The 21843-nt window shown below is 38.2% G+C and overlaps 2 protein-coding genes and 6 non-coding genes across 9 annotated transcripts; 3 read left to right on the plus strand and 5 right to left on the minus strand.

The window, feature by feature from the left end:
• Positions 1-296: 296 nt before the first annotated feature.
• Positions 297-12445, minus strand: LOC139938048 (cation channel sperm-associated protein 1-like). 2 transcript variants are annotated; one of them, XM_071933783.1, is made up of 13 exons: positions 12281-12445; positions 11477-11765; positions 10794-11028; positions 9819-9932; positions 9070-9208; positions 8749-8840; positions 3630-3779; positions 3271-3334; positions 2905-2989; positions 2451-2505; positions 1719-1800; positions 915-1029; positions 297-428 (listed from the first exon to the last, which is right to left on the minus strand). In XM_071933783.1, exons 2-13 carry the CDS (start codon positions 11732-11734, stop codon positions 411-413), a joined length of 1407 nt encoding a protein of 468 aa, XP_071789884.1. In that variant the 5' UTR covers positions 11735-11765; positions 12281-12445; the 3' UTR covers positions 297-410. The 2 variants fall into 2 exon arrangements, 1 of the variants encoding a protein (XP_071789884.1); XR_011786226.1 differs by lacking the exon at positions 2451-2505.
• On the minus strand, positions 4000-4071 carry Trnaq-cug (transfer RNA glutamine (anticodon CUG)). The gene has a single exon. It is a non-coding gene; the product is annotated as a tRNA-Gln (tRNA).
• Positions 5342-5414, plus strand: Trnar-ucg (transfer RNA arginine (anticodon UCG)). The gene has a single exon. It is a non-coding gene; the product is annotated as a tRNA-Arg (tRNA).
• On the minus strand, positions 5608-5679 carry Trnaq-cug (transfer RNA glutamine (anticodon CUG)). The gene has a single exon. It is a non-coding gene; the product is annotated as a tRNA-Gln (tRNA).
• Positions 7834-7905, minus strand: Trnaq-cug (transfer RNA glutamine (anticodon CUG)). The gene has a single exon. It is a non-coding gene; the product is annotated as a tRNA-Gln (tRNA).
• On the plus strand, positions 8226-8297 carry Trnaq-uug (transfer RNA glutamine (anticodon UUG)). The gene has a single exon. It is a non-coding gene; the product is annotated as a tRNA-Gln (tRNA).
• Trnaq-uug (transfer RNA glutamine (anticodon UUG)) lies at positions 9650-9721 on the minus strand. Its single transcript has one exon. It is a non-coding gene; the product is annotated as a tRNA-Gln (tRNA).
• A 94-nt stretch (positions 12446-12539) lies between the features above and the next one.
• LOC139939156 (alpha-soluble NSF attachment protein-like) lies at positions 12540-21051 on the plus strand. Its single transcript, XM_071935290.1, has 8 exons — positions 12540-12758; positions 14821-14900; positions 15499-15615; positions 16616-16796; positions 17461-17608; positions 19494-19604; positions 20090-20140; positions 20520-21051. Exons 1-8 carry the CDS (start codon positions 12667-12669, stop codon positions 20616-20618), a joined length of 879 nt encoding a protein of 292 aa, XP_071791391.1. The 5' UTR covers positions 12540-12666; the 3' UTR covers positions 20619-21051.
• Positions 21052-21843: the final 792 nt, after the last annotated feature.

Genomic DNA, 21843 nt, shown 5'->3' on the forward strand with positions numbered 1-21843 from the left:
GTTTGTTCTGCAAAATGTTGGATCTGAATATGGACTTGTTATATAAAGCTGCTTTAAACACAAAAAGTACAAAAACATTTGCTCACCAGGATAGGGTTACCAACCAAAATAGCATGTCACATCACATGTACAATATGTGCCTGTTATCTTGCTTATTTTCGCTTAGCAGAAACTTCCTGCTTTTAAGCAGCTCTAGGAAACTGGGTCCAACAACTGGGAAAACAATTGGTTTGGGGTGAGGTTATTTTAAGTGTTCAGAAGTGAACTGAACCAAACTGCCCCTCTTTCCCTTTCATCAATGGAAACTTTTGATAACACCTGCAAGTACAATCTATTCTTGGGGTTGGATCCAGCGGGTGTGGTGACATGCCCCTCCCAGGTCTTCTCATAAGGTCAATTCATAAAAATGGTCAAGCATCATCAGTCGTCTGCAAATAAACGGCAAGATACATTATTTATTCAATCTTGTGGTATCATCGGATCATTAATAAATATGCAGGCCTTGAATTACCGCCCCATCCAGGTCATATGCTCTGGTTGCACTAGTCTTGGCCTTGGTGTCCCTTAAAAGATTGCCCATGGGCTTGATTCTCCAATGGAAGTGCCCTTTGAAGAATGAAAATGACCTTGCCCTCTCCTAGATGAAAATGACAGGCCTGCTAGTGGGCTCTTTAATGGCCTTGGTGACCCTTGATCCCCATGGACTGAAAGATTTTCCAATGAAAGTGCCATTTGAAACATGAAAATTGCCTTGCGCTGTCAAAGATTTCATTCCAGGTCTGGGTATGTGGCATTGGGATGTGATTTGCCATGGTCAACTTGATATGAGATTTGTTTAGTAAGTCTGGTTTTAGCCCTTGATGCAAAACCTCTGAAATAATTCAAAGAAAACCGTCAAAGAAAATCTAACTTGCCTCTTGGACCACTTCAAGTATTTGATCCAGTGTCCCTTGCTGGTTTCTGGCTAAGTTCCCATTATAATCCAGTGATGCCAACAAACGGAAGCAGTGTGCCAAATACTGTCTGTCACTGTTCAGTAAATCGATCACAAAAATAAATCAGTTATTAATTCGATAGTTGGGGAAAGGAAATCAGTTTATTTTGTTGGTTCCCATGTTATCGTAATTGTTAGAAGAAAAAAATTGTTAAGAAACCAATGGACCCTCAAAGGCCTGAAGCAACCTCAGACTGTAAGGAAAATGTTTAACAAATGTCGGCTTCAGAAGCGGGAGGGAACCACAAATAGGGAGACCTATGCACTTGGGTGTAGAGGCGAAAACCCAATTTGCATGCAAGGCTCCACTCCAGTACATGATTGGAACTGGGGTCACAAGATGGTGTACATGCCCGGTCACACAGGCCTCGATAACGAGAACGGCGAGAATGTCAACAATGCACGCCTTCGATTGGTTGAATGTGCGTGGGCGTGTTCTGATTGGAGCATTTAAACCAATAGAATGCGTTCTCTTTGCGTCGTGATCGTTATCGTTTTTGTTATCGCTGCAAATAAATCACTGGTCCAACCTATACAATGGCAGTAAATTAAGCTCTGCTTAAATACAACTTCCTACATGTCTGAGTATTTAGTCTGTAATTAATCATCGATAATGATAGTCCGCGCTGGGCACAACTTCCAACCAATCATAGTTATTCATTGACCTCAGTAAGGGCGCTGTTACGGACTTGTGAGGTCCGCTGTATAATTATCACTTCCTTACATGTCTGAGTATTCATTCTGTGCATAATAATCATCAAAGCTTTTCTTGGTTTTGAAGAGGTCTTCTGAAGACACTGTATCGACTGTAAGTTAAAACGAAAAAGGAGAGAGTACAATAATTATAACAACTCCGGACTTCCACTATTTATAATTTGTTGATATTTTCGACAAGATCGTCCCAAAGAAGGTCATCGGCACACACTGGGGGGAAACTGAGACATACAAACTTTAGGAAAGCTGAATTAGGAATCGATGTTCCTAATTTAAATTTGACATGATTGGTCACAGCATGCACCAGGCAAGAAGTTCCAAAGAGATACAATTGGAAAGGTTAATAAAATGGCTTTGTTCTACATCTCATCAGGCTTGAGTATGTGGTTAAGAACAATTAAGCATCTAGTTGAGTAATCTAGTGGAACATTTACCATGAAAGTATATGTAAAACAGACGGAGGCTGGCTACAGATAAACAGTGATAAAGAGGTTGTGATGGTGAGCCAACTCTTCATCACCAACCTGGTTAAACAACTCCTCGCTTTGAGCTATGGAAAAGAGTATATTATTCCTCGTCATGACAGACTGCCATGACGATAGTATATAATCACACAAAATATCCCTCGAAATTGTGTGCATTTCCTTCCAGAACTAACATTGTAATTTTGTGGAGTCAGTCGAATTTTTGTTATTTATTTCAAAAGATAATATCAAGTATTTTGGGGAACGAATGTCCTGACCTAAAGCAGGTTGAACATGTGGATGGTCGTCGTCTGGGTCTTCCTCTTCCAATATCTATAAAGAAATTAATCGAATTGGTTAAGATCGGATATTATGGTCCAAGCATTGCTCTATGGTCCAAGCCATGGTAAAATTCTCTCCTGATAATTGAATCCTGACTCGTCTCATCCTAATTGTGTTTGGAGTACGATGCTATGGTACCTGTCTAAACTAACCCAAGACAGTGGCAATCAAATCCAACGGTATTAAACGTTGGATTTGAACTTGCCCATGTGCCATGTGCTTGCATTCCCATTTAAAGAAAACAAATTAAGGGGTGTCATTTTTGTGTGTCGCCTATATACATACATACAGGATTATGATAAGTGAGGAAGGCTTGCATATTTTGCAGCTGATTATAACGTGGGTTGTAACCGTAATTTAATATCATTCATGATTTGAAGTTATATTCACCACAGCTTCCTTGCGTTCAGCTTCCTTTGCCGCTGCTGCCTCCAGGGTAAGCTGGAAGTTATCCACCAGTACAGCCACGAATAAGCTAAGCAAAAGTCAATTTAATCATTTGTTAAGTGAAAATTGAAGAAAACAAGTTCGTTTACAGTTTCTTTGCTTTGGTTTGAAAAATAAAAAACATCGTCTGTAAAGTTATGACAATTAAAAGCAGCTCCGTCATGTTCAATATACATTAACGTGGTAACAATATTGTTTAGACCCAATCATTTTACTGGCTTAACTTCCCTTTAAGGCAATTTCGGTGCCCCAAAAATATGTTTAACTGCATATAGGCCCATTGAAATTTGTGCATGGGTGAATACTTACTTCAGGAATATGAAGTACTCCAGTGCAATGTACAGTACCAGAAAGAAGATGATGTGAAAGTAACCTGCAACACGGAAAATAAGCAGCAACAATACGTTTCCGTTGAATAAATTTAAAGTCTTCATGAACTTTAAAAATTGGCGTCAGGATAATGGCGTAACCTCAGGGGAGGGAGCCCGCCGGAACCATGATACCCCCCCCCCAAACATTGGTTAAAAATGCATATGAAAGGTTCTATACACAGTGAAGGCCCGCATAAATATGTCTTTGTCCCCTCGTGTCCCCTAAAATACTATGGCCTCTTTGTAATTCAAGGCCATCATGTTTCCATGATATGAACGTTTTACACTCATACAGACCTGGGTCTTTGGCGACGGCATCCGAGTAGATGTAGAACCAGTCGTCCAACGTTAGAAGCTGAAAGAGGGTGAACATCGCCGAGCCGAGGTTACCAAATCGCTTCGGGTCTACATCGGCATACAGACCTCTGCCAATCACGGCAAACATATCTGACGATAACTAGAGTTAAGGAATCTTTCCATTTCTCTAAAACATTCTCAAAAAAATTTCAGAATGAAATTTTAAACTTCATAATCATTGACATTTACTCATTGATTTCAAAACACACACACGATTTTACTAAAGCCTCCGATAAAAAAAAATCACACAAGTTGTTGAACTCAACAATTATATGGGCCTAACTTGGCAAAATAAATTTCGAAAAACTCAAGGTCCCACCGAGATTTGAACTCGGATCGCGAGATTCAGAGTCTCGAGTGCTAACCGTTACACCATGGGGCCGATGGAACATATGCCAAAGTATTGCCTCTGGGCATTTCTGTGTTATCCTTTGAGCAAAAAAGTTTGAACTTTTAAAACCCTTCTTGTAAACCACTGCTTCAGTTTGACCCAATTATAGGTCATTTTGATTCAGAGTCAGGTGACCCGCACAGGGTCAGCTCAAAGTTTTAAGAGTGGTGAGCAAAGCATGCAAGACGTATCCTTGCAAAAAATGTTATGCCTTTATTGTGTAACTAAGACTTGTTCCCAGTGGAGGTCTATTTTCTCCTCACCACTGAAATCGAACTTGAAATAAATAGGTTGTTTTTTCAATCGTCATGTTTTATGGTTCAATGGTAACATTGCAGAACATTTCAAAGTGCTGACAAAATGGCGAGCATTTCTGTGTTATCCTTTGAGCGCAAAAAAGTTGGATTGTAAAACCCTTCCTGTAACCCCTTGCTTCAGTTTGACCAAATTCTAGGTCATGTTGATTCAGATTTTGGGCCATACTGACCCCGATATGAGTCAGGTGACCCCTATATCCGGGTCAACTCAGACTCGAAAGTGTTAAGAGTGGTTAGATTAGCAAAACAGTAGACGTCCTTGCAAAAATGTTATGACCAGTGTTACTTAGACTTGTTCTCAGTGTCATTTGGCCCAATTCTAGACATGTTGATTCAGATTTTGGGCCATACTGACCCCAAAATGGGTCAGGCCCACGTGACCCGCATCCGGGTCAATTCAAACCCAAAAATATTTAGAGTGGTGAGCAACAAAAATGACGTATCCTTAAAAAAATGCTATACCTTAGTGTTTTAAAGATTTGTTCTCAGTGTAGGTCTATTTTCACCTCACAGAAATTGAACTAAAATCAATAGGTTCTTGTTTCAATCGTCATATTTCATGGTTTGGTTCAAGGGTAACATTGTAAAATACATTGTACCTTTCTTTACCAACTCAAATAATCAATAATTTATTGTTTCATAGAAAGAAAAATATAGGTCACAACTTTATATTTAACTATAAGTAACCATGGAGGCTACCTCCATGAAGTAACTACCTAAAATATCAAATATATATTTTAACTTTCTGCGTTTTCTCAATAATTTAGAGCCTATTGAGTGACTCTTATTCTTTGTAAGCAATGGGCCTGTGTCGGAAAATCAGTTTGAAGTGTTGGAAAAAATATTAAAGAATCTTTAGGTGTCATATGTTTCGCATTTTATCAGTTTAGTGACCTCTGTCCGTTAACGCTGTATTCGGCATTTTAACGTAGGTATGATATGCAGGCCGCGTGGCCTAATGGATAAGGCGTCCGACTTCGAATCGGAAGATTGAGGGTTCGAGTCCCTTCGCGGTCGATCTTTTTTTTTCCTCCTTCTTTTTCGCTGATCTTGTTTTAAAATAATATTAAAGGGACAATGCCTGCGGTAAAAATGATTTTAAAACACTTTTTCATTAAAATTTCCGTTAAAAATGTTTACAATTTGTTAAACTGCAATATCCCTATATAGGTATTTATGATTATTTTGCAAAATACATTTTGAAAACTGAAGGTCCCACCGAGATTTGAACTCGGATCGCGAGATTCAGAGTCTCGAGTGCTAACCGTTACACCATGGGGCCGATGGAATACAAGAAAAACTATTGCTTTCCGAGCCTTTGTGTGATCTATGAACTGTTTAATGAATGGGGTGATTCTAATAACGTTCCTAAGCGACGAGTGTGCATTGACAAAAGGCCTGCGCAAGAGCCCCCAACCTGTGTTTGTTCGATCGGATCCTTTCGGAAATGTTTGTGTTTTTCACCCCATCAGCGGTAAATATGAACAGAAACAAGCAAATCGGTACATCATTTTCGCTTTGTGATATTTGATTAATTTATCCTTCATTCCATCGGCCCATGGTGTAACGGTTAGCACTCGAGATTTTGAATCTCGCGATCCGAGTTTAAATCTCTATGGGAGCTTCATTTTTTAAAGTCATCTTTTGCCAAACTATAATATTGCTGAATGCATTCGGAAACTTTTGTCATTTTTATCGGCAATTTAGATGACAGAATGTTTGTTTTCCAAGATTGGTTAGGAATCGTTTGGAATTCGTTGGGAATTGTTAGGACGATTTAGGAATCGTTAGGAATTGGATAACACTTGTTAAGAATTGGTTAGGAATCGTAAAGGAATTGGTAGCACTTGTTAGGAATTGGTTAGAAATCGTTATTGGTTAGGAATCGTTTGGAATTGGTTGGACGTGTTAGAAATCGTTAGGATGTGGTTAGCACTTGTTAGGAATTGATTAGGAGTCGTTGGAATCGTTATGAATTGGTTGGACGTGTTAGGAATCGCTATGAATTGGTTAGCACTCGTAAGGAATAGGTTGGGAATCGTAAGGAATTGGTTAGGAGCGTCGTTAGGAATTGGTAAGCACTTGTTAGGAATTGGTTAGGAATCGTTAGGAATTGGTTAGGAGAGTCGTTAGGAATTGGTAAGCACTTGTTAGGAATTGGTTAGGAATCGTTAGGAATTGGTTAGGAATCGTTAGGAATTGGTTAGGAATCGTTAGGAATTGGCCGGACGTTGTTAGGAATTGGTTAGGAATCATTAGGAAGTGGTTAAGAATTGTTTAGGAATCATAATGAAGTGGTTAGGAATTGGTTAGGAATCATTATGAGTGGTTAGGAATTGGTTAGGAATCATTAGGAATTGGTTAGGTGTTTGGAATTGATTAGGAATTGGTTGGACGTTGTTAAGAATTGATTATGAATCATTAGGAATTGTTAGGAATTGGTTAGGAATCGTTAGGAAGTGGTTAGGGTTGTTAGGAAGTCGTTAGTAATTGTTAGAAATCGTTAGGAATTGTAAGGAATCGGTTATGACTTTGGTTGTAGTCCGGTCGCTGGTGATGGGAGGGCCAGAAACCGAAAGATTACAAGTTCAAAAGATAACCCGTAAAGGTTCGGGGGTTTCCTTCCACATCTAGAACTGAAATTTCTCCATCTCTTCGCGTTTAGAATATTTATCAATGATACGTTGAAACTAAAGTTGCAGGGGCCCTGAAGCGGACCTGGTCCCAACGCTGTTTCAGTTCAACCATCAAAATGATTATATTAAGACGCCTTAATTAATAAGGCGTCTGACTTCAGATCGGAAGATTGGGGGTTCGAATCCCTTCGTGGTCGCTTTTATTGTACCGCTTAGTTTCAAAGAGGATGGATCTAAGATTCATCTCAGGTGTGTCGATTCACTCTTTGCCATTATTCTAAACTGTCCTCTTGTTTTTAGGTCTTTATATTAGGCATAATATTTATTTTTCAAGGTTGTCTTATTAACTCCTTGATATATAATATATATTGTTAATGTTTAAAACCATTTTTACTGTCTTGTTCTGTTCTGGCACTTAAACTAATTTTAGATTTCAAATTTTGTTATCGCTTATCTTGTTTTCAAACAATTAAAGGGACAATACCTGCGGTAAAAATTGTTTCAAAAACAGTTTTTTGTGGGGCTGCATATATAGTGCGGGTAAGAGTGGTTCATTCTACTTTTGCAGCCCCTGACCCACATAGCCGTTTCTTTTGTTTTATTTTTTGCATTTTGGTTCGTCTTTGGTTAGTTGTATTATGTTGTATTGGCCTGTTTAAGTTTAAGTTGTTAATAGGTGTACTTCTTTTGTTTGCTTTTCTGTTATTTTGTACATATTTATTATTTTGTGCTGTTATACATATTTTTGTACATTTTGTGTTGTTCTGGTCGAATAAATAATAATAACAATAAATGACTGAAGGTCCCACCGAGATTTGAACTCGGATCGCGAGATTCAGAGTCTCGAGTGCTAACCGTTACACCATGGGGCCGATACAATGGGCCTATCTAATCAAACTATTGACTGTTGAGCCTTTCTGTATTTTATTTTGAGCAAAAAGAAACAGTTTTGAACTTGTAAAATCCTTCGCTTGTTTGAGTGAGCGCAACTTATGGAGAGGGTGCAAAAGTCGTGGTCAAGACGCCTGCTCGATCCTCAATGACCCTGAAAGTTTGTTGTTGATAAAATAACCTCGCTTGTGCGTTCTGGTCCTTTCTGTGTGTTTCTTTCGAGCATGGAGTTGTTTGTGTTTTAAGCAAGTTAAGACATTCCGCATTGTGATTTTTGGTTCAGTTGCTCACACATTCCATCGGCCCCATGGTGTAACGGTTAGCACTCGAGACTTTGAATCTCGCGATCCGAGTTCAAATCTCGGTGGGACCTTAAGTTTTTTTTTCAAAATATGTTTCGCCGAACTAATTGCTGCATACATTTTCTTTCTGTATCATTTTCAGGGGCAATTTAAATGACAAATATTAATTGGCATATATTAATTAGTTTTAAAAAGTGGTCGCGTTTTCGAGATATCTCCAAAAAATCCATAGGGAAAAATGTCGACGTATAAAGAATAATCCTATATGAATACACAATCTGAGAAGTGTTACGCGGTAATACATTCATTATATTTTCAATTCAAACTCAAGATCTATAAAAGAACACAAAGAGGATACCCAATGAATAATGTCTTAGATGTAACAAGAATTCATATAAATTCAATTTATTTAATCACTATACCTGAGAGAGGAGTAGCATTTTAAAAGAAAAGACGGCACAACGGCACAATATTTTTGTCGTCTTTATAACAATAACAAACAACACAATTATAAAAGGATACAGAGAAACAGTGAGATGAGCATGGTGATGGCGCCCATAGACTGCACTGATTGGAGACACGTATTCATTATCACCTGAAGACTCTTTAAAAATCTTTAAGGCGGGAAAAACAAAAACACGAGGAATAAGGTGCAAATGGAACCCCTGCATTGGCCGCTATCTTTGATGGGTTGTGATCATTAGCTAAGAATCGAACGCAGCGCGTTTACACACGAGGGTACTTTTCCCTTGTTTCACATCAAAGATGGTGGTCGATGACGTCATGTGCAATTCATCTATTTTGGTTAACAAGTTGTTTGATTTGTTGTTAAAGAAATCTTACCTAACTGTGCGGAGTACTCGCAGAGCTCTCAGCGCCCTCATCGCTCTAAAGATGCCAATAAAGTGGAGAATGTTGACGTCATTACCAACCAAAGTGGAAATGCTGAAGTCGGCAAGGTTAACAACTACGATTGTAAAATCTTAAAATCAAACATAAAGTTAAAATGTTAATATATGGCCACAATAACGTTAGTCTACACATTTTATTCGATTTGTTCCGCTTTCTTTTACACCGTTGAAATTCATCGATAGACCTGCCATAATACAACTCCTTGAATAATCGGTGTGGCTTTATTTTGACTTTCCTCGAAAACTTATACGAAAACTGACCAATTGGGCAGTCAAGTTAACAATAACGGGCGATACTTGAGACGAGTTCTTTGGCGAATTTAAACGCCCGAACGTCCGTATACGTCAAGCAAAACACTGAATAATTTGCTCATTAAAAAAAAAAAAAAAAAAAAAAAAAGAGTTTAAAAGTTAATATCATTTCAGGTTCAAATGAACATTTTCGTTTCTTAAAATGCCGATAAAAATTATACAAGTAGGTGAATGCAACAAACTAATTTGGCAAAATGCAAAGGTCCCACCGAGATTTGAACTCGGATCGCGAGATTCAAAGTCTCGAATGCTAACCATTACACCATCGGGCCGATGGGGGCTTAATCTTATATCACGCAATGAAATGTCTAAATGTCCTGCTGAATTTAGTTTTCATTTTTCACATTTCATGATTCAATTAATACTAACCAATTATATTCCAGTGCTCTCTGAAATAGTCCAATCGCCACACGTACAACTTGAGGACACATTCTATGAAATAGATTACCAGAAACACGTGGTCCAACACAACGGCATGCCATCCTGAGGGAAATAGATCGCAAAAAAATAATCGGTGTTGTTTGGCAAAGCAGATCTCTACACTTCATGGATTTTGTGTAAGAACAGAATTGTTCACACGAATGTTTGCAAAGGCCTATACAATGTTTAAGTGGGTTGGCGTATAGTGGTATTTTGCCTCGCTACGCCTTCTTCACCTCTAATTACCTGGTTCGAATCCCACCAGGGCCCTATATTTTCAATTCCTATATACCCGATGGCTTGGGTTTTCTTTTGAGTAAATCTCGGGTTTTTTCCTCCCATCACAACTGTTAAAAACTTAAACTCCTTTCCTTGTGTTTCTCTCCATGTTTCGAGGTAATAAAGTGATTTAAACATTGACTCCTCTGAGAGTCATCGGCTTCACAACCAGAATAACTTAAAGAAATAAAACGAGTAATTTAATTCATTTAAAGACACTGGACACTATTGGTAATTGTCATAGACGAGGTTTTTCACTTGCTGTATCTCAACATTATGTACAAAATAACAAACCCGTGAAAATTCAAACTCAATTGATCGTCGAAGTTGCGAGATAATAATATTAGGAGAAAAAACCTTGCCACGCGAAGTTGTGCGCTTTTGTATGCTTGAATTTGAGACCTTAAAATCAAACTCTGAGGTCTCGAAATAAAATTCAAATATTTTTATGAGAAACTTCTTTCTCGAAGCGACATTACTTCAGAGGGAGCCGTTCCTCACACTGTTTTATACTATATCAACATCTGTCTCTCCATTGATCGCTAACAATTAAGTTTTCTTGCTGACAATTGTTTTGAGCAATTGCCAAAAGTAGCCAGTTCCTGTTATAAGAAACTCAAACTTGTTTCTTTCTTTCAGCATTACCTGCCCGAACGGCAACCATGTCGTAGGTAAGAGCACACATGATTCCTGTATTGAGTAGAATCACACCCAAGATGAGCCCGTTAAAAGCAATGGACTCTGTTAGGTCGTACATGTGGAGCCGGAATGTTCCGGCTGTATTCAGGATCTTTTTCTTCCGGAGTTCTAGAGCCAGCTGTTCCCGGGTCTCCTTGTCGTTCAGGCCGGCCGCCTCAAAGGCGTGAGCGCTCTGTAGAGACTTGGGGATTTGAACATATTTGTTTTATTGATGTAAGTTTCACCGATGGCAATGCATTCTGTGGTGGTATGACAAGGAGGATGACCCCACCTTTTTGTTCTTCTTAAAATTTAGGTAATATACAAAAATGTAAAGTGCAACTATGTCTGCCAATGAAAAAAAAACATGTTGCATTCAACTTGCTCGAGCCATGACCTTTAAGATAAACATTCAAAATATATGTATATTATCATACAGGCTTCCTCATAATCAAACTTTAAATTGGGACAGAACAAATTATGCGTTGTAAACAATTAGACATGAGTGGGGTACCAGATGCATGCAACAATGCTAATGATATTTTGGCTGGTGAACTATTTTTGCTAAGTGAGAGTTTTCTGTGATTAGCAAGTTGTTGTGCCCACAGCCTTTGTGGTGTTGAGCCATTGGCTATATTCCATAAAGGTACCTCTGAGATGTCAGATGTAACATCGTTGTAGTTATGCACCGATCCTAATGCATTGGCCGCAGCAGTAGCTGCTTCGGCCGTCTTCTTGAGCTGGGCGGCTGATGGGGGCGGAAGGTGCGAATGACGGGCAAGCTGGTCCCGACGACTCTTCACCTTATCCTTGAAGAAAGAGAGGGTATCGGGGCTGATCGCACCGGAGGACCCCTCCTGGGTTTGGCTCGGCTTCCCAGTGGTACCTGGCACTTGAAGAGTATTCATGTTTCCTCTAGGATAGCTTTCGTTTGACAACCTGTTCAGTAAAATTAATGTTTAGAACACGTCTGTCGTGTCTTTCCCTGTTAATTTTGTTTAAGTAAACAAATAAATTAATAAAAAATAAAGCAGTTAATGGTTTGACGTTTTGACCCCATAGATAGGTCTTTCTCGAGTGTTGAATGACAGTATAATATAACATCATTAATGTACTTTTAATAAAAATCATTATTATTTACACTTACAGCCTGATTTTCTAAATTCCTGATAAAGTTTTAGAACTTTTATTTAACTTGGCTTTTTCAATTCATCAAATAGTAAATATTTTTATTTCATAAAATAGGCTTACATAGGCCTTAAATAATGCAAAGTTTAGACGAGTCAAGATAAACATTAGGTGATATATCTAACACTGTAACAACCTTTGGAAAGGGTAAAAAGGAGTAGAACATGTATTTCTCATGCAGGCAGCCTACGACCACGTTGAAACGGTTCTGAGAAATGTTCGATACGCGATCCAGATTTGAAAAAGAATCATCATTGATTTTTTACCTTCGCTTCGGACGCCTTTCCCTCTGTTTTCAGCCACGATCCCGTGTCATTACAGTTTAACACAATGAACTGGTAGATTACATCATTATTTTATCTTGGACGAGTAAAAACAGTCAAATTTCGCGCTCTGCAGATTGCCGACCTTCGTGTCGCGTGTAAAGAAATTCGTAAAAGTAATCGTCACGTGCGCGCTGTTTACCTTCCCGTCATGCCCTTTCTGATAAATGACGTCATGTGTCAAAGGTCACGAAGGCACTGACTGATGTTGGCGAGTGCACTATTTATTGAACAACGATGCAATTACCGTTCTGTTTTTACTGATTATACTGTAATTTGTCAGATTTGAACATTTTTCTGGGAAGGTGTGTCTTCCTTACAAAACAAAGATGGCAGAAAACGAGGCAAAAGGGAAGGCTTTACTGGATGAAGCTGACAGGAAATTAAAATCGGCGACAGGATTTTTCGGAAATCTTTTCGGGTATGTTACTCACTGTATCAGGTATCCATCACGCCATTGGCTGTGTGACACCCACTTGACCACTGTGTTGTGTTGTCGCTGGCTTAAAAACACTGCTCAGCATCAACACAGCCTCACACTTTTTTTGTGGAAAAGTGTCCGTGTGGCGCCACCACTTTTTCATTCGATATGAAATAATCTAGTATCTAATTTACCTCACCCTCATTTGAGATAGGCCCTATCCCTTTTTTTTTGTAAATTAAAAATGAGTGAAAAAGTGGTGGTGCCACAGTAATATTATTAAATATTAGTAACCTGGTGTCATGTGTTTTCAGTAGGATAATAGGAAACCAATCTATGATATTTTCTCTTTAATGTACACCTAACATTTATTACGCATCGGAATTTATCACAGTATGCAGTAAATAAAATTTAAATTTTTTTTTGTCATTTTCACTCAACCAATGGGGAGAGGTTGATGGTATAAAACATTGTGAGAAACGGCTCCCTCTGAAGTGACATAGTTTTCGAGAAAGAAGTAATTTTCTATGAATTTGATTTCGAGACCTCAGATTTAGAATTTGAGGTCTCGAAATCAACCATCTTAAAGCACACAACTTCGTGTGACAAGGGTGTTTTTTCTTTCATAATTATCTCGCAACCAGGACGACCAATCGAGCTCAATTTTTCACAGGTTTGTTATTTAATGCACTATAGACCCCTTTACAAATAGGAAAAAACAATGATTCTCGAATAGGATGCGATGTTTTGGGATGTTCGTCTCGCTTAAAACGTGCATAGCTTACTTGCAACTCTCCCAAAATGCATCATAATCACCACTTGCGGCCTATCTGTAAAGGGGTCTATGTGATGTTGAGATACACCAAGAGAGAATACTGGTCTTTGACATTTACCAACAGTGTCCAGTGTCTTTAAGAAATGTGTTGTCTGCCTCTGCGGTCTAGCCATACCTATCCTGGTCATAGGAAGAGTCTGATTAACAGATTCAGCTTTGTGTTATGCTCTATATGCATAGGGTAAGGCTCTATAGAATAGCCATGTATCTGCACAAAACTCTCAATACAGAAGAGACCATATCTTGTGTTTCTATTTTGAAATTTTGCACTGACTGATAAGGGAATTTTAAAGACACTGAACACTATTGGTAATTGTCAAAGACCAGTCTTCTCACTTGGTGTATCTCATCATATACATAAAATAACAAATCTGTGAACATTTGAGCTCAATCGGTTGTAGAAGTTGCGAGATAATAATGAAAGAAAAATAACCTTTGTCACACGAAGTTGTGTGCATTTAGATGGTTTATTTCGAGACCTCAAGTTCTAAATCTGAGGTCTCTAAATCAAATTCGTGGAAAATTACTTCTTTCTTAAAAACTATGGCACTTCAGAGGGAGCCGTTTCTCACAATGTTTTATACCATCAACCTCTCCCCATTACTCGTCACCAAGAAAGGTTTTATGCCAATAATTGTTTTGAGTAATTACCAATAGTGTCCACTGCCTTTAAGTATTTGCCAAACTGCAGACCGCGCTGCTAATTTAATTTTAACAAATTTTTTACTTTGATTTCTCCTTTAATTTTCATGGAGGCATGAAAATAATTATGTATCAGAATTTAATTGAATGTCGGGTTTCGCAAGTTGCACATTTTATGTCAAAATGCAACATTCGACTTTCAATATGAGTAGAAAAGTGGCAGTGATATAGAAGTATACATCATTTTCCCTCCGCATTTTAGAAGTCAGTCGAGAAGTAGGTTTTACTAAGTTTTAACCACATTGATATGACATGTCCAGGTTGTACTTCTGAAAACTATTTATGATTCTAGAAGTATCCAGGCTGGGGATGCTTGTATTGTAGTAGCCACACAGTCCAGCACAGCTAAAGTAATGATGAACGTAACACTCCGTTATCCCGACGGTCGCAGCGACCACCGCTAGGAGGATGGAGGGTTACGATCATCGCAAATAGCACAGCTAGAGATTACATTTTTCAGCAGCCGGTCATCAGAACATAAACACCGTATGCTTCTTAACAATTATGTTTTACTTTTTCTTGCAGTGGTTCTCAGAAGCAGGAAGATGCCTGTGAATTGTACAGTAGAGCAGCAAACATGTTCAAAATGGCCAAGAAATGGAATGGTAAATAATGATGTTAAAATCTTGAAAAAAGTCAACACCATTGATGAAGTATTAAATCTAAAGAGGGGCATACCTTTGATATTTACTCCAAAAATTAATGACCATAAAAACTTACTTAGATTGAGGGCACCAAGGCCAGAAGCAGGGCAACGAAGGCCCTGGCCTAAGTGTAATTCCAGGCCACCATTACAGGTCTCACACTCTTCAGTCTCCTGATGATGACTGGAGCAAGCTAGTTGAAACACTGAGACCAGTTAAGAACTCACTCGGCAGCAGTGAAAACAAAAGTAGAAGTAGTAGTCCCAGCCGCTTTTCCTACCTTCTACCCAGGTAAAATGTAGTAGATAATTAGCAAGTCAGCTTTTTTTAAGAACCAAGTAGTCTCCCGAATTTCAAAATTTACTCTGCTGCAGTAGAATAAAAAGCCAGACCTATTAGTTCCCAGAGAACAAAAATCTACCCGGCAAAGTAGATAGTATAATAATACACAATCCCTAAGGTGTTACCACAAACCGGATATAACATTGATACCTCAACATGCATTGCCCTGAAAAAATATGCAAACTAATATTATTTTTATAATGTATCCATATTGCAGATGCAGGTAAAGCATTCTGCAGTTGTGCTGAGATTCAACTTCGTCTGGAGTCCAGGCACGAGGCAGCCACAAGCTATGTGAATGCTGGAAACTGCTTTAAGAAGAGTGACCCACAGGGTAAGTAATGCAGGCTTGCTTCTTTGTTTAGAGTTGATCTTAAGGTATTCACCGAGAACCCCCTTAAAATAACGGGAGGTTATGGTTTACCTTGGTTAATTACTGCAAAAATTTAAAGCCATTGGACCCTTTTGGTAAACAGTATTGTCCAAGGCCCACACTTCGTGTATCACAACTTCTATATGAAATAACAAACCTGTGGAAATTTAGGCTCAATCGGTCATCGGAGTCGGGAGAAAATAACGGGAAAACCCACCCTTGTATCCGCACAATTCGCCATGTCATGACATGTGTTTAAAATAAATCCATAATTCTCGATATCGAGAATTGATATTGTTTTACTGTTTTCTCAAAAAGTTAAGAATTTTACGGAATAATATTTCAAGAGAAGTCTTTCACCACTACCTTCTGTAAACCCTGTAAGTCATGTGTAAATCTGTGAACTTTTTTTTCTTCTCTGTACCGAAAGGGTCCAATGGCTTTAAACGACCATAAAAACTTATTTGGTAAGAAGCAGCTTTTGAAAATGTGTAACATTTTGAGAAACGGTTCCCTTCTCAGGAATAAGGTTTTAGATGGTACTGTTAATTTTTTTGGCATCGGGGATAAAAAATATCGTTTGATTTTTACCCTTACATCGATGTGTATGAAGCACTGTTATACTCAGTACTTTCCCAAGTTCTGTGAACATCCACTAAATCACTGCCCGCTGCTCAGTCTTTTCGACTTGCTTGCCTTCGGGATAGCTCGTTGGTCTATTGGCAAGACATCTGCTCTAGCAATGTAAAGGTCGTGGGCTCGAATCCCACCCGAGTGATTTGCCGGTGAATATTTTCACAGAACTTGGGGAAAGAGTAACTGAGTATACAGTGCTTAATACATATTGGTGTCAGGGTAGAACCAAACTAGATGTCAAGAAGTTGAGGTGCTTGACGAAGACAAAATTACATGATGTTGTGACGATATTTTAGTTTTTATTTTTTTTTTCTTCTCATTGTAGAAGGTGTCAAAGTACTCTTGAGAGCAATTGAAATCTACATCGACATGGGACGATTCACCATCGCTGCTAAGCATCACATCTCAATTGCGGAAATCTACGAGAACGAGATGGTTGACCTCGAGAAATCTGTTGAGAACTATGAGAGGGCAGCAGACTACTACAAAGGGGAGGAGTCAAACAGGTAGGAATCAGATCGGGGAAGGGGGGGTAAGGACTGGTTGGCTTGCTTTGGAAGAGTTAAAACATGGTGTTTTTAAATGTGTGGGCGCTCTACCAACTGAGCTATCTAGACCTATGTTGGCGGTCTCCTTATGTTGTCAATATCTTTGTTCGTGTGGCCAGTTAGAAGCCATACAACCATTAACTGCTGTGTAGCCAGGGATCACACCCTAGTTTACGATACACCCTGGGAACAGCAGCCAGGGGATCACTTAAAGGGGATGTGACTTTTTATTTCAAATATCAGTTAATAAACCACAAGGGAAACTGACTTGGTGGATTCATTAGTAATTTGGGGTTGAGTTTAATACATGTTAAATTTGCATAGGGGATAAAGAATTATTTTCATTTTGGGTTTTTACCCATACATGGGTTATACACCGATGTGTGTTATCACTGTATACTCAGTACTTTCCCAATTTCTGTGAACAAAATCACAGGCATGTTAGTCAGGTGGGGTTCCCACTCACGACCTTTGCAATTCTATTGCAGTGTCATACCAACTTTGGGCTGAACAAAGAAAGTGTCTGGTCAGAACTCGGTTTCCCTTTGTGGTTTATTACTTGATAATTAAAATTTTAAGCAGACTTTATTAAATGTTGCTCTCTATTTTGTTATACTTTCAGCTCTGCTAACAAGTGCTTACTGAAAGTAGCAATGTATGCTGCACAGTTGGAAGACTACGCAAAAGCCACAGAAATCTACGAGGAGGTTGCCAAAACCTCCATGGAAAACCCACTGCTCAAATACAGTGCTAAAGACTACTTCTTCAAGGTAAGTGGTTCAATAGGTGTGATGTTCCTTGAGGTTGCACTTTGCCTCATCGTGGTGTTCCGTGGTGTTTTGTCGAAGCTCCCATAGAAGCAATTGGCTACTGGAGTCATAATGGGTGTTCAGTGTAAACAAACCAAGCAAGCGATGCGTAGTGTGCATGGAAAAGCATTGCTGTTTCTAAGGGCTTTTGCCATTATGTGCGGAAGAAGCCATGCTTGAATACGCGCACTGGGCGTGGCTGTTTGGTTTGTTTACATTGTTTACCCACCTATGAATCAAGTGACTTGTTGGACCGTATTTTTTCAAAATTCTGAAAAGTCTCTCCTAAGATTTTATTGCATTTATCACTTCTTTTGCTTTTCACTGTATTTATTGAAGCCATAAGGCCATGTCACGTGAGGTAATTTACTGGCAACCAGTTCCAGGCAATCTCTGATAAGTAAATTCATTCACATTTCAATGTTCTCATTATTTTTCTGGGGATAGTGAGTTTTTTGTTGTGTTACTGAACTGTTAGCTTTTGCATATGCACAAGTGGTTGCCTCCAAAATTTCCCAATGTGACATGGCCTTAAACCAATTTGTCTAAACCCCTCATACTGTCGGGGAGATTTTGCCTCAGCGATTGTGGTGGATTCTTAATTGCAATTCCCCATAAACAGATTCCCTTTCCTTGCACCTTATACCTTCTTTTTATGTTTGATAAGTTTGTATGATTGATATGTTTTTATGAATGATGTTTATACTGACTTACTGAAACAACTTGCTGATCGTTTAAAATGTATCTTATTGTTTCTCTTGAGTCTTTAAGATTGCCTGAAATGTTCATGTACTATTGATCACTTTGTGTATTATATGATTGTACTGTACACGTGCCAGCAGTGTCGATGTCAAGGCTGACAGACATGGTGCATTATAAATGCTCACTATTATTATTTTTATTACGTACATTTATTGCTGTTAATATTGTTAATGATGTCTTTCACTGAGACCCATTGGTACCTGTGCTTGTCACTGAATGGACCAGCCAGTGTTACAAGCAAGGAACCTAGTACACACTATGTAGAAGGGGATTTCTGTGTTACTGGCATGCTTTGATGATATTTGTCACTTTGCCTGGTAGTCTCTGATGGTGTGATAACAGATACCCCGTTTAATATTTCTTTCAGAGATAGTTTACACCACTTACACAGAGTTGCCTTTAAAAGCAACACAAATATATGCCAATAATTTGTTGGTACCAGTACAAGGTACCAGTCACAGATTGATGCTGCATGGTATTTTGGCTGGTAACCTTATTCTGCTAAGCATAATTTTGTTGTGCTTAGCTACTTTGTGTGCTTAACCAGCTTCATGAAATTTGGCCCTCTTGTAAAAGCTGTGTCATGTGTCATTTGCCAATTTGAATGAATAATTTATTGATTAATTTAAGTCAAGGAATTAGTCAAGGTCTTTTAGTGTGTTTATTTTTTTGCCTGTTTCATTTTAACTAATTACCTTTCTCATTTTAATGAATTATTGAATATTATTAATTTTATGATGAAGTGTATTGCTGTTATTGTTACCATTTGTTTTTACATTCTTCCTTTTCGCACTCCTTTTAGTAGTTAAAAGGTTTCACGTTTTTTTAAAGGGGGTCAGGAATTTTTTATGTTTTATTTTTAAGGTATGCTTTGATTGTCTTCTTGTTTTACATAATTAATTCTGTAAAGTACCTCAAGCATAATGTAGTTCTAGGCTTATTTCTGCGCTATATGAATACCATTGTTATTCTTAAAAGTCTAGGAATAGAGAGTGTTAAATCACCTTGGGTATTAACTTGCTAAATTATCTCTTGGGGACATCTTCACTGATACTAACCCCAAGTCCCTATTCTCTCTACACAGGCTGCTTTATGTCATATGTGTGTAGATGTGCTGAATGCCCAGCTTGCTGTGGAGAAATATGATAAGATGTTCCCAGCGTTCACCGACAGTAGAGAACATAAACTCCTCCTTGTGAGTATCAGTAACATCAATTAAATAATGAGTAACTCACATAAAATGCAGGGCTCAAAATTGGGGGGAGTGGGGGAATCCGCAAGACCGTAGGGCTTGTATCATTTCATTGTGTCTCATAAAATTATTATTCTTGTAGTTCTTTATATATCTTTGTTCAGTAGACTGTTCAGTAGACATTATTTAAAGCTACTTGTACACATACATTTTGCAATGAAGAAATAAAAATTGAATTGAATTGAAAATATTTTTCTGCACCCGAATTGTTTTCACGAAACCAGAATCAAAATGATAATTTTTGTTTTAAATCTCATTGTCTTATGGATAAGTATACTTCAATACTCAGACCATGATCAGACTTAAGGTCAACATTTGGACCTCTTAAAAAAGGGGGTATATTTTAAAGATATTACAAATTGAGGTATTCATTCTCAATTGAAAAAAGACTGATGGATAACATTGTCTGTTTATTTTTGTCTTGACAGAAACTATTGGATGCCATTGAAGACCAAAACGTTGACAACTACACCGAAGCAGTAAGTATAGGTTCTATTGATTGAAATCAAATAATTGTGAAAATCAATTATAACTTGTTTTTTCTTATAACAGGTCTGCAAAAAACATAGTTAAGGTGTTTGCTGGGTCTTAAGCAGTTTATGTAAAATTGGCTAGAACCTGTGTAATTGCTGATCACTATTTTTGTGCGCCTAACGAGCATGTCTACTTAGCAGCTTCTTCAACTTTTTCATGAGCTCACTAACTGCCCGTCTTCGAGCAAATAGCCCCAGAATTCAAATAGGTTTGGTTTTCAAATGTGACTAACTTCAAGACTACTTTCATCATTTGAGTGACACCATTTCAAAGTCCTAGTAGTTGTCATTCTCATTTACATAAATAATTGTGATTGGTCCACAGGTGAAAGATTATGATTCCATCTCCCGATTGGACCAATGGCTGACCACCATTATGTTAAGGATTAAGAAGAGTATTAATGAAGATCCTGATCTACGGTAATCTTACTGCAGCAACTCCTCCAGCGGATTTAAAGATAAGCCCCTTTTGATCTCTGTAAAAAGAAACAAAATTATACATTTAAGATCAGAATACTGTAATATTAAGTGGACGATGATTCTCTAGATGTTAGTGATGCTCACAGTCATTGTTTACATCAATAATACCATTGAAAGTCAATGATTTGCTTTTATACTTTTTCTTCTCTTCGTGTCGCGGTCATTTTTAATGTGTCAGTTCCTCAAAATTAGTTACTCCTTTTAGATGAATTCAAAGTAGATTGACAATCGTCGATAGTATTTATTATGATTCATATTGATGTATAATGTGCGGAGGTGAGGTTTTGTAATCGGGGCTCAAATTCTTTGAGGGGGAAAATCCCTAAGACTGCAGGGGCTTGTAGCTCAAAAGTTTTGCTGAATCAAAACTTCTTTTTACAAAACCAGGTGCAAAATGAGTTGAACAAGCACTAAAAGAAGATCTATCAAATTTGTCACGCTACTGCGGTACTCGACAGGAATCGAAAGATATCAGATTCATTGTATATTACAAGATACTACACAATAAGGTTTATCGGGATTCAAAACCACAATGCGTTATGGGTAAGCAGATGGGGCATTTGCTACCGCGGTGTATGTTGTCATGCACGATGTGCGCACACATGGCCTATATCTTCGTGTGGGTTCAACAGCGCCCTCTCTTGATATTTTGCTATTCACGATAAACCTTTTGAGGTATTACTATTGTTAGTAAATTAAAAAACGCATGACCACCTCGGGCTTATCCTGTTGTGATTTTATTGACCCAACTAGTCTCAGGCCTGGGATCCAGTGTTAATTTCGGGCTCTGCTACGAGATACCATCAACTCATACCACCTCACATAAAGGCATTTCCTTCTGCACTCCTTTGAATCGCCCAAAAGTCGTGTAGCTTAACTGGTATTACTTGTTGAACATTCAGGAGTTTATGCCTGGCACTTCTTTTCAGTTGAATAACGCTGTATTTACTTGTTGGACATTCAGGAGGTTGTGGCTGGCCTTTTTTCAGTTTAATCACACTGTATTATACACATATTTTATGCACCATAAATCTAATTGGTTTTATCTGACAGCTTTAACATTTTCCCCACCATGCATCAATTTCAAATTATGCTCATTTGACAAATTGCATCACATTTGCATGTTCTGATTGCAAAATGTTTATTAAAATTCCTTGTGACATTCTTTC

This window comes from Asterias amurensis, chromosome 1, assembly GCF_032118995.1.
Source record: "Asterias amurensis chromosome 1, ASM3211899v1".
NCBI lineage: Eukaryota > Metazoa > Echinodermata > Asteroidea > Forcipulatida > Asteriidae > Asterias > Asterias amurensis.